Source organism: Tachysurus vachellii, chromosome 9, assembly GCF_030014155.1.
Source record: "Tachysurus vachellii isolate PV-2020 chromosome 9, HZAU_Pvac_v1, whole genome shotgun sequence".
NCBI lineage: Eukaryota > Metazoa > Chordata > Actinopteri > Siluriformes > Bagridae > Tachysurus > Tachysurus vachellii.
The window spans coordinates 28,371,096-28,383,595 of NC_083468.1; the positions used below are offsets into that span (position 1 = coordinate 28,371,096).

At 36.8% G+C, this 12,500-nt stretch overlaps 1 protein-coding gene across 1 annotated transcript in view; it reads left to right on the plus strand.

Moving 5' to 3' along the window:
- The window catches only part of fbn1 (fibrillin 1), a 78,036-nt gene that overhangs the window by 19,398 nt on the left and 46,138 nt on the right, over positions 1 to 12,500 (plus strand). The window contains exons 9-11 of the mRNA XM_060878494.1: positions 6,823 to 6,948; positions 11,678 to 11,830; positions 12,147 to 12,422. Of these exons, the coding sequence (XP_060734477.1) occupies positions 6,823 to 6,948; positions 11,678 to 11,830; positions 12,147 to 12,422 (555 nt within the window). The remainder of the gene's footprint in view (positions 1 to 6,822; positions 6,949 to 11,677; positions 11,831 to 12,146; positions 12,423 to 12,500) is intronic.

Below are 12,500 nucleotides of genomic sequence, written 5' to 3' on the forward strand. Positions count from 1 at the left end.
GCTCATTTTCTCAGGATAACTGTGTGTGAGACGTGTTGTTCTGCACACAGACACTAAGATCACAGTTAGTTCTGAGTTCTGCCACTTTTCTACACTAATAATGGTGTTTAAGCTAAATTTATCTGGTGCAGGTCAGGCCTTAAATTAAGTCAATCAAAGGCACTCGTACCCTTTAGTTCACGACACATCTGGGATTAAACGCTGGCTTGGAGGTTGGACGTCTAACTATAAAACTTAAATACTTTGGTCTGTGGTTGTTTATTCGACTCTGCAGAAAGAGACATGAACAATTTATCACTGAAATCTTATTTTTAGTTAGTGCTGAATGTCAATTGTAAAGTTACATAAACATTTCATTAGTTAAAAAATGTTGTAAAGGTTTTTCTAACATCCAAAATATAGACAAAGAAAAATCACAAAATGTTCATCTAAACAAATGTGTGTATCAGATTATAACAAACACTAAGCAGAAGGATGTTTGCTGTAGTCTTCATTATTCTAGGTACCAACAAATAGCCTGTACACTTAAAGTAGATGTGCTGAAGCATAAAAGACCAAAAGATCACTTGGGTACTTCAGTGCTTTATAGGTTAATAATAGTGTTTTATAATCAATGTGAAACTTGACTGGAAGCCAATACAATGAGGATAAGATCAGGGTGATATGTTCATATCTTCTGGTTCTAGTTAGGACTCTAGCTGCTGTGTTCTGGACTAACTGGAGCTTGTTTATGCTCCTACTGGAACATCCAGACAGTAAAGTATTACAATAATCCAACCTAGAGGTAACAAATGAACTAGTGTTTCTGCATCATGTAATGACATCATATTATATCAGAGATGAAATAAGTCTGTCTAAATGACACAAAGTCTCCAGAGACCGGAGTCAATAATCATACCAAGATGAAGAAGAAGACTTACTACATGACCAGCTGATGTCGGCTTCATGTGGCCCTAGTACAAGTACTTCTATTTTGTCAGAATTCAGTAGGAGGACGTTAATAATTCCACAATGTTTAATGTTATTTATACATTCTTCAATTTTGCTAAACTGGTCTCTTTCATTTTGTGTTCATCTTACTGTATAGAGTAAAGAGCAGTGGGTCAGCGATCCAGCAGACGGCTGTTCCCTTAACTCAGAACATTTTACTTTCTTTAAGTATATTATGAAAAGGGGTATCAAAAGTTGGACTAAGGTCAAGCAACAAACATAAGGAGACACAACCCTAATCAGAGGCCAGTACTTGGTCATTTACCACTTTAGCCAGTGCACTATGCAGGTATGAGCCTAACTGCTGACCTACTAACTTTTCTAAGAACGTGGAGATAAAGGGAAAGTTTGATCCAGCTGGTTTTCTAATCATTCCGAGTCAATATCTACAGTTAAATATTTAATTTAATTGAATCAAATGTTTGAAAGGGTCAAGATCAAAGTCATTGAAAGGTCATGGCCAGAATCATGAAGGGTCAGGATCATGGTCAAGGTCATAAGATCATTTGGTTAGGTGGTTTCAGAGCTCCAAAATCTAGGATAATGGGAGACCCAAAATCAGAATCATGAGATGGAACTATTCAGTCAAGGGCAGAGTTTTAGAAGGGCCAAAAACTGGATCAATGTGGAGAACAGGGTTCAAATCAAGGTCTTGATTGGATCAGGATCCTCAGCATTAAGTGGTGATCGGAGTCAGGTTCAGAATCGATATTATGGAAATTTGATGATTTGTTCAAAGGATGTGAATAAATCCAGTCCAAAATGTTAAGCTATGTTGGAAAAAGACATTTAAGAGGGAGGCTGAATTAACACCACCACAGCTCACAGATTCATATATCATGCTTTCTCACTGATGGAGTTCTCCTGGTGTACATGAGAGAAACTACCCCGTCTTTACCTTGGAGACAGAGACACACACTCCATCTCCAGCTGGTGTTTGTTTATATGATGGGACAGAGCAGTTATTTTTAGTCCTGCTTCGTTGAGTTTATAAGGTTTCATTACCGGGGCTGTAATAGTCCAACCTCTGTAGTGTGTGTGGATTCAAGGAAAGAGGAACAGACTCGTAGACCAGCCATAACACACACCCGCACATATTCAGTCGACTCAGTCACCTCTGCACAGGAATAATTACATGATCCCTCAAATCCCAGAAGAGTGTGTGAAAGAATTCCAGATATGATCAAATACATTTTAGAAGGCCATCTTGGTTGGACCTAACATGACTTTCTCAGATGGATCTGTGTGTCTCTGTTATACTGCCATGATCAGTTTAATTAAGGAAATAGGTGAAATACAGACAAACTATGCTAAATGTCTGCAGTGATATGCAGTGTAATGTTGTTAGATTACAGTGCATTACGGTACAGTACAGTACAGTACATTACAGTTCAGTACAGTACAGTACATTACAGTACATTACAGTACATTACAGTTCAGTACAGTACAGTACATTACGGTACATTACATTACAGTACATTACAGTTCAGTACAGTACAGTACATTACAGTACATTACAGTACATTACAGTTCAGTACAGTACAGTACATTACGGTACATTACATTACAGTACATTACAGTTCAGTACAGTACAGTACATTACGGTACATTACATTACAGTACATTACAGTTCAGTACAGTACAGTACATTACAGTACATTACAGTACATTACAGTTCAGTACAGTACAGTACATTACGGTACATTACATTACAGTACATTACAGTTCAGTACAGTACAGTACATTACAGTACATTACAGTTCAGTACAGTACATTACATTACAGTTCAGTACAGTACAGTACATTACAGTACAGTACAGTACAGTACAGTACATTACATTACAGTACATTACAGTTCAGTACAGTACAGTACATTACAGTTCAGTACAGTACATTACATTACAGTTCAGTACAGTACAGTACATTACAGTACAGTAAAGTACAGTACATTACAGTTCAGTACAGTACAGTTCAGTACAGTACAGTACATTACAGTTCAGTACATTACAGTACATTACAGTTCAGTACAGTACAGTACATTACAGTTCAGTACAGTACATTACATTACAGTACAGTAAAGTACAGTACATTACAGTTCAGTACAGTACAGTTCAGTACAGTACAGTACATTACAGTTCAGTACATTACAGTACATTACAGTTCAGTACAGTACATTACATTACAGTACAGTACATTACAGTACATTACAGTGCATTACAGTACAGTACAGTACATTACATTACATTACAGTACAGTACATTACAGTACATTACATTACAGTACATTACAGTACATTACAGTACAGTACATTACAGTACAGTACATTACAGTACATTACAGTGCAGTACAGTACATTACATTACAGTACAGTACAGTACATTACAGTACAGTACATTACATTACAGTACATTACAGTACATTACATTACAGTACAGTACATTACAGTACATTACAGTACATTACAGTACAGTACAGTACATTACAGTACATTACATTACATTACAGTACATTACAGTACATTACAGTACAGTACATTACAGTACAGTACAGTACAGTACAGTACATTACATTACAGTACATTACATTACAGTACAGTACATTACATTACAGTACAGTACAGTACATTACAGTACAGTACATTACATTACAGTACATTACAGTACAGTACATTACAGTACATTACAGTACATTACATTACAGTACATTACATTACATTACAGTACAGTACATTACATTACAGTACAGTACAGTACATTACAGTACAGTACATTACATTACAGTACATTACAGTACAGTACATTACAGTACATTACAGTACATTACAGTACATTACATTACAGTACATTACATTACAGTACAGTACAGTACATTACAGTACATTACATTACAGTGCATTACAGTACATTACATTACATTACATTACATTACATTACAGTACAGTACATTACAGTATAGTACATTACAGTACATTACAGTACAGTACATTACATTACAGTACATTACATTACATTACATTACATTACAGTACATTACATTACAGTACATTACAGTACATTACAGTGCATTACAGTACATTACATTACATTACAGTACAGTACATTACAGTATAGTACATTACATTACATTACATTACAGTACAGTACATTACATTACAGTACATTACAGTACATTACAGTACAGTACATTACAGTACATTACAGTACATTACAGTATAGTACAGTACATTACATTACATTACAGTACATTACATTACAGTACATTACATTACATTACATTACATTACAGTACAGTACATTACAGTATAGTACATTACAGTACATTACAGTACAGTACATTACATTACATTACATTACAGTACAGTACATTACATTACAGTACATTACAGTACAGTACATTACAGTACAGTACATTACAGTACATTACAGTATAGTACAGTACATTACATTACATTACAGTACATTACATTACATTACATTACAGTACAGTACATTACAGTACATTACAGTACATTACATTACAGTACAGTACAGTACATTACAGTACATTACATTACAGTACAGTACATTACAGTACATTACAGTACAGTACAGTACATTACAGTACATTACAGTACATTACATTACAGTACAGTACAGTACATTACATTACAGTACATTACAGTACAGTACAGTACATTACATTACATTACAGTACAGTACAGTACATTACAGTACATTACAGTACAGTACAGTACATTACAGTACATTACAGTACAGTACAGTACATTACATTACATTACATTACAGTACAGTACAGTACATTACAGTACATTACAGTACAGTACAGTACATTACATTACATTACATTACAGTACATTACAGTACAGTACAGTACAGTACATTACATTACAGTACAGTACATTACAGTACATTACAGTACAGTTCAGTACAGTACAGTACATTACAGTTCAGTACATTACAGTACATTACAGTTCAGTACAGTACATTACATTACAGTACAGTACATTACAGTACATTACAGTGCATTACAGTACAGTACAGTACATTACATTACATTACAGTACAGTACATTACAGTACATTACATTACAGTACATTACAGTACATTACAGTACAGTACATTACAGTACAGTACATTACAGTACATTACAGTGCAGTACAGTACATTACATTACAGTACAGTACAGTACATTACAGTACAGTACATTACATTACAGTACATTACAGTACATTACATTACAGTACAGTACATTACAGTACATTACAGTACATTACAGTACAGTACAGTACATTACAGTACATTACATTACATTACAGTACATTACAGTACATTACAGTACAGTACATTACAGTACAGTACAGTACAGTACAGTACATTACATTACAGTACATTACATTACAGTACAGTACATTACATTACAGTACAGTACAGTACATTACAGTACAGTACATTACATTACAGTACATTACAGTACAGTACATTACAGTACATTACAGTACATTACATTACAGTACATTACATTACATTACAGTACAGTACATTACATTACAGTACAGTACAGTACATTACAGTACAGTACATTACATTACAGTACATTACAGTACAGTACATTACAGTACATTACAGTACATTACAGTACATTACATTACAGTACATTACATTACAGTACAGTACAGTACATTACAGTACATTACATTACATTACAGTACATTACATTACATTACATTACAGTACAGTACATTACATTACAGTACATTACAGTACATTACAGTGCATTACAGTACATTACATTACATTACAGTACATTACAGTACAGTACATTACAGTATAGTACATTACAGTACATTACAGTACAGTACATTACATTACATTACAGTACATTACATTACATTACAGTACAGTACATTACATTACAGTACATTACAGTACATTACAGTACAGTACATTACAGTACATTACAGTATAGTACAGTACATTACATTACATTACAGTACATTACATTACAGTACATTACATTACATTACATTACAGTACAGTACATTACAGTACATTACAGTACATTACATTACAGTACAGTACAGTACATTACAGTACATTACATTACAGTACAGTACATTACAGTACATTACAGTACAGTACAGTACATTACAGTACATTACAGTACAGTACATTACAGTACATTACAGTACAGTACAGTACATTACATTACATTACAGTACATTACATTACAGTACATTACAGTACATTACATTACAGTACATTACATTACAGTACAGTACAGTACAGTACATTACAGTACATTACAGTACATTACATTACAGTACAGTACATTACAGTACATTACAGTACAGTACAGTACATTACAGTACAGTACAGTACATTACAGTACATTACAGTACATTACATTACAGTACAGTACATTACAGTACATTACAGTACAGTACATTACAGTACAGTACATTACAGTACATTACATTACATTACAGTACAGTACAGTACAGTACATTACAGTACATTACAGTACAGTACATTACAGTACAGTACAGTACATTACAGTACATTACATTACAGTACATTACAGTACATTACAGTACAGTACATTACATTACAGTACATTACATTACAGTACAGTACAGTACATATCACTGCAGACATTTAACATAATTCTGCACTGTAATAAGGTTGATTATGGTGGATTATGTTGATGGATGGTTGATGGATGGTGATTATTTTAGTAATTCTGTATTAAATACCAGACTCAGCCTTGGCAGGAAAACTAATTCCCCTTCTTATATTTGTTGACTAAAATCTTCTCTTCGACTTTCTCTCTCAGATGTAGACGAGTGTTCAACAATCCCTGGGTTATGCAGTGGAGGCGAATGCTCCAACACCATCGGCAGCTACGTCTGTAGATGTCCTGTGGGATATGACACGGCTCTGGATGGATCACGATGCATCGGTGAGCTTCAGGCTGAACAAAGTGTTTGTGATGAAACATCTCAGAGTTATGTTGTTTCAGTTTGTTGGTTATTGACTGGAATCAATTCTTCACTCGGTTAAGTTCATCATTTGTTCCAAAAGACACGAAAGTGTCTAATTTGAGTTTTATTAGCCCACTGATGCCCCTTTTCCACCAAAAAGACCTGGGTGCTGGTTCAAAGTTGGTTCCACTGGTGAACCTTCTAAGAACCGGTTTGTCTTTCCATCAGTTAGAGAGCGTCACAAAGCCGAGTGTGACGTCACTGTATACGTGTCACGTTACACAGCAACTTTATCGCAGCAGCGACAAACACAAACACATCAACAATGGTGGATGTTGCTTTACTGTTAATGCTCATGGCTTTGTGAACCTACATTAACACCCAAACGCGGCGAATCCAACGTGTACGTGCAGCTCCATGTAATCTGTATAAACGGAGGTTGTAATGGAGAAAGTACATAACATTATTTTATCATTAACACAGAAAAAAGTTAGCCTTAGCATGTAGCTACTTACTATCATGTGTGCTGATAATGTATCATATCGCGGTAAAGTAAAAGTGTATTAAACATTAGTATACTTAAGGTACATTATCAAATGTGCTAACAGTAGCCCCGCCCCCAGGCGCTAACAATAGCCCCACCCACAGCCCCTACTTAAGGTACATTATCAAGTGCGCTAACAGTAGCCCCGCCCCCAGGCGCTAACAGTAGCCCCACCCACAGCCCCTACTTAAGGTACATTATCAAATGCGCTAACAGTAGCCCCGCCCACAGGCGCTAACAGTAGCTCCACCTACAAGCGGTTCTTAAGTCTACGCCAGCAACGTTTTGGTGCTACTTAAGAACCACTTTTCCTGGTTCAGAGCCGGTGCTTTGGCTGTCGGAAAAGAAAGAACTGGTTCTAAATTAGGCTCCGAACCAGCACTCAAACTGCCTCGGGGGTAAAGGGGCATGATTGACCATCAATATGCTAGTTGGTTCCAGGCTCTTTAAACATACAGTGTGACAAAATACACAGCAAAGCAGCAAACTGTCGTGAGTCCAGTTATAATGCTGGACTGAGTAATGATCATGTGTATGACTTTAGATCTTCTTTAGCTTTAAGAATAGAATTTTTGGCAGGCAATTTAAATTTAGTTAGTCTTGGCTCAAACTGTGCAGATCTTTGTTCACATAAAACATGTTTTAGCATAAAGTCAATGATATGCAGATTTGATCTAATGCTAATATTTCATGTTGCACTGTTCTACATTATCCGTGCAGGAATGTTAACAAATAGGCAAATAAGTTCACCAGACACAGAAGCAGGACTTGGCCTCAGTGTATCTCAAATTATTTCATATAATTTATAGACTGGATACTTTACTGTCAGCTTTTTTCCCTGAACCACAAACCTCATATGTAACAAGCTCGAAATAAATCCAAACTCTAAGTTTGATGTTAAGATGAATTAGTTAAAATGAAAGAGTTAAAATGAATTGAATTGAATATATAGTCATAGTCAGAAACATTATGTAAATGTGGGTGTGGCTTTTAAAGAGACCTGAAGAACCTGGTCTAAGATCTACAGCATGTTTCCACTCACATGCTGATCTGGACGTTTTTGTGAAACCTGAAAGAAATCTAATGTGTAGGGAAAAACTCCATAAGTGCATGTGTTAGTCTAAATATACTGTATTGTTCAGTTTTTACACACACACACACGCACACACACACACACACACACACACAGGTTAGACAACTCATGAAACCTTTACTGTATCCTTGCAGCAGAATTTAGGTCATCTGGTGGGCGTCAGTGATTCCACAACAATGAGCTCCTCTGTAGTTGAGGTATGAGGAGAGAGAGAGAGAGAGAGAGAGAGAGAGAGAGAGAGAGAGAGAGAGAGAGAGAGAGAGAGAGAGATGAGATGAGAAAAGATGGTGAGACAAATAGAGTGAAATGGTCACTAAGAGGAAGATAAAGAGATAGATGGGGAAGAGATAAAGGGTTAATTGGACTGATGTAGGGAAATATGAGTCATGCATTTGTTTCTCTCTCTCTGTCTTTCTGGAACGTGGCAGCAGATCTCTCCATCATTCTTTCCCTCTACTAGAAAGAGTTGAAATCCTTCATGGTCAGATTTATTTGGTGGAACCTTTTCAGCCAAAAAAAAACTGCAAACATTTTCTCTAACAATGTGAGGTTTGCAGAACCTTTTAAGTTTTTTTCTGGAACCTAAAATATTCATGTAAACATTATGATAATGTTAGTGTTTATTTGAAAGGTTGTCTGAGCAACAGGAAGACTTTATTATTGCCACATATACATTACAGCACAATGGGAGTCTTTTCTTCTCATATCTCAGCTTTGGAGGTTGGGGTCATGGCACAGAGTGCAGAGTTTTAGAGGTCTTGGACTAGGGGTCTTGCTCAAGGACTTAACAGTAGTACCGTGACAGTGCTGGAGCTCGAACCCCAACCTTCCAATCAACAGCCAGGAGCCTTTACTACTTCAGCTGCCACTGCGCTACAAAATATGTTACTGAATGTTCTGATAATAAATTAATACATACATTTAAAGTTTAAAATTCATTTAAAAATATGAATTTAAATGTATCCCTATCCTTAATGAGCAAGCTGGCGGTGATGGTGGCATGGAAAATCTCTCTGAGATGATGTGAGGAAGAAACCTTGAGAGGAACCAGACTCAGAAGTGAACCTCATCCTCATTTGTGTGACACTCTACAGTAAATAGTGTAAATAATGTCCTTTCTACAACAGTAGAGGATAGAATGGGTCAGCGTAATCTCTGAGTTCACTACAGACCAACTCATTGGTCTTATAAAGTGGGTGGGTCCAATATTATTGGTCTTATAAAGTGGGTGGGTCCAATATTATTGGTCTTATAAAGTGGGTGGGTCCAATATTATTGGTCTTAAAAAGTGGGTGGGTCCAATATTATTGGTCTTATAAAGTGGGTGGGTCCAATATTATTGGTCTTATAAAGTGGGTGGGTCCAATATTATTGGTCTTATAAAGTGGGTGGGTCCAATACTATTGGTCTTAAAAAGTAGGTGGGTCCAATATTATTGGTCTTAAAAAAGTGGGTGGGTCCAATATTATTGGTCTTAAAAAAGTGGGTGGGTCCAATATTATTGGTATTAAAAAAGTGGGTGGGTCCAATATTATTGGTCTTAAAAAGTGGGTGGGTCCAATATTATTGGTCTTAAAAAGTGGGTGGGTCCAATATTATTGGTCTTAAAAAGTGGGTGGGTACAATATTATTGGTCTTAAAAAGTGGGTGGGTCCAATATTATTGGTCTTAAAAAGTGGGTGGGTCCAATATTATTGGTCTTAAAAAGTGGGTGGGTCCAATATTATTGGTCTTAAAAAGTGGGTGGGTCCAATATTATTGGTCTTAAAAAGTGGGTGGGTCCAATATTATTGGTCTTAAAAAGTGGGTGGGTCCTGTCCAAAACACATGTAATGGTTCCGACGCCCATGGTTAAACATGTGTCTAGATTCTTGCGTGACTCAGAGCTTATCATCATGTATAACTGCGACACCTCCTCCCCCGCCTGTTAGGCACGGCTGATGTATATAACTATAACTGGGCCAACAAGCTTTGTTTAATGCGACAACCTCGTTTGGTTTGACTCATGTTTCTGTTAAACACAGAACACTAAACACTCTGATCTGTAATCATTTCATTATCCATTACGGCTTTAGATTCCAGTGATCTTATATATAACAGTCCTAGTTTCAGATCAAAGGTGCTGGCTGTGCATTCACTATGATCTAATTTTATGCTAATAAGGTTATTAAAACAAATTTTCTGAGTATTTATAGTTTTTTGTTTATCTCAGGAAACAGACATAGTCTCTATATTGTGTACCCTGGGTGATGACCCTTTTCTTTTGGTTGGTATTGGGAGGAAACACAGAAAGAACCCAGCTGAGTGTTACATACTCTAAATGTTTAAAAAAAAAAATCATGATTGCAGCTGTCTTTCTGTCATGTGTGTGTGTGTGTGTGTGTGTGTGTGTGTGTGTGATACTTTGCTCAATCTAAATGCTTTCATCATTTGTGATCTTTATAGATATTAAAACTGAACTTTGTCAGTGAAAGGCAATGAAAGTCAAAATAAAATGATTTTCCAAGTTTAATTGCGTCACTGACTCATTTTACACATTTTCTAATAGCTGAAACATGAGATCATAATGAGATCATACAGGTTGGCACCAACAGTTTGATGGTCCTATGGTGGTAAATTCAGTCTGAACACATATGGACTTCCACAAGAACTTGTCCATGTGATCATTTGTCTCTGTCAAGTAAAATGTAGATCATAGCTTTTCCTTTGCTTCTCACTGAGAGGTTGATGACACTGTGGAGGGAACTCTGATTTTCCAGCCAAGAGCTTCTTCCAAACATGCAGCCAACCCCCTCCTCCCCCTCCACCCTCCTCCTCCTCCTCTCTTGGGTCAGGGATGTTCAACTGATGTTGTCTGGTTTTCAGTTTTCAGGAGGATGTTTGCCATGGAAGGAATGCACATTATAAACGTACATGTTGTTACACACTAAATGCCAATTTTCTCTTCTCTTTCTTTCTGTATTTCCCTCCTGGTCTCTTCTCTGACCTGTGCAATGTTCATCCTGTTCAGTGGTCTTATAATCTGAGACTAATATGTCTCTTAATGTCTCCTCTTCCCTGTATACTGTAGATGCCCATGCAGGGATTTGTTATGACAGCATCCTAAATAACCGCTGTGCAAACCAGAACTCCCAGCGTATGACCAAGACCCAGTGCTGCTGCTCATTGGGCCGCTGCTGGGCAAGAAACACCATCCCTGAGATTTGCCCCATTCATGGATCAGGTAACACACTTGTCATACATGTGGTCTTTAATTAGTTAGTAGGTTGGTATAGCTAATAAAATGGCATATTTTGGTTAATGCATACATACAAACATATATTAGGTATACTTATCAACACAGAGCACCAGTAAATATACCTGCTACAGGTGTGTATCATATAGATCTCATATAGCGAGACATACTTTAACTGAGAGTCCATGAGAAATATCTGTTACTCATGTATGAACTGATGCAGTTCTATCTACCTGTTACATATGCTTGTGGAACTGATTTAGCTAAACCTACACCTACATGTGTGTATCTGTTATTTCTCTAGAGGAGTACCAGATATTGTGTCACCAGGTCCAACCTCTTGTTCCCGGTCCGATTGTACCTTATGTTCCTGGTGGACCTGGCACTGGACCTTATGTTCCTGGTGGACCTGGCACTGGACCGTATGTTCCTGGTGGTCCTGGTACTGGCCCATATGTTCCTGGTGGTCCTGGTACTGGCCCGTTTGTTCCATATTTTCCATATGGTCCTGGTCCACAGGCACCTGATATTCCTGTTCCACAACCTCCAGCTGTTCTGCCACCGCTACGCGTCATACCAGGTAAGTTTCAAGACGAAGTCAGAATCAAGAACACATATCCACATCAAGACCAGACTTTCCCCAGACGAAACCCCAACA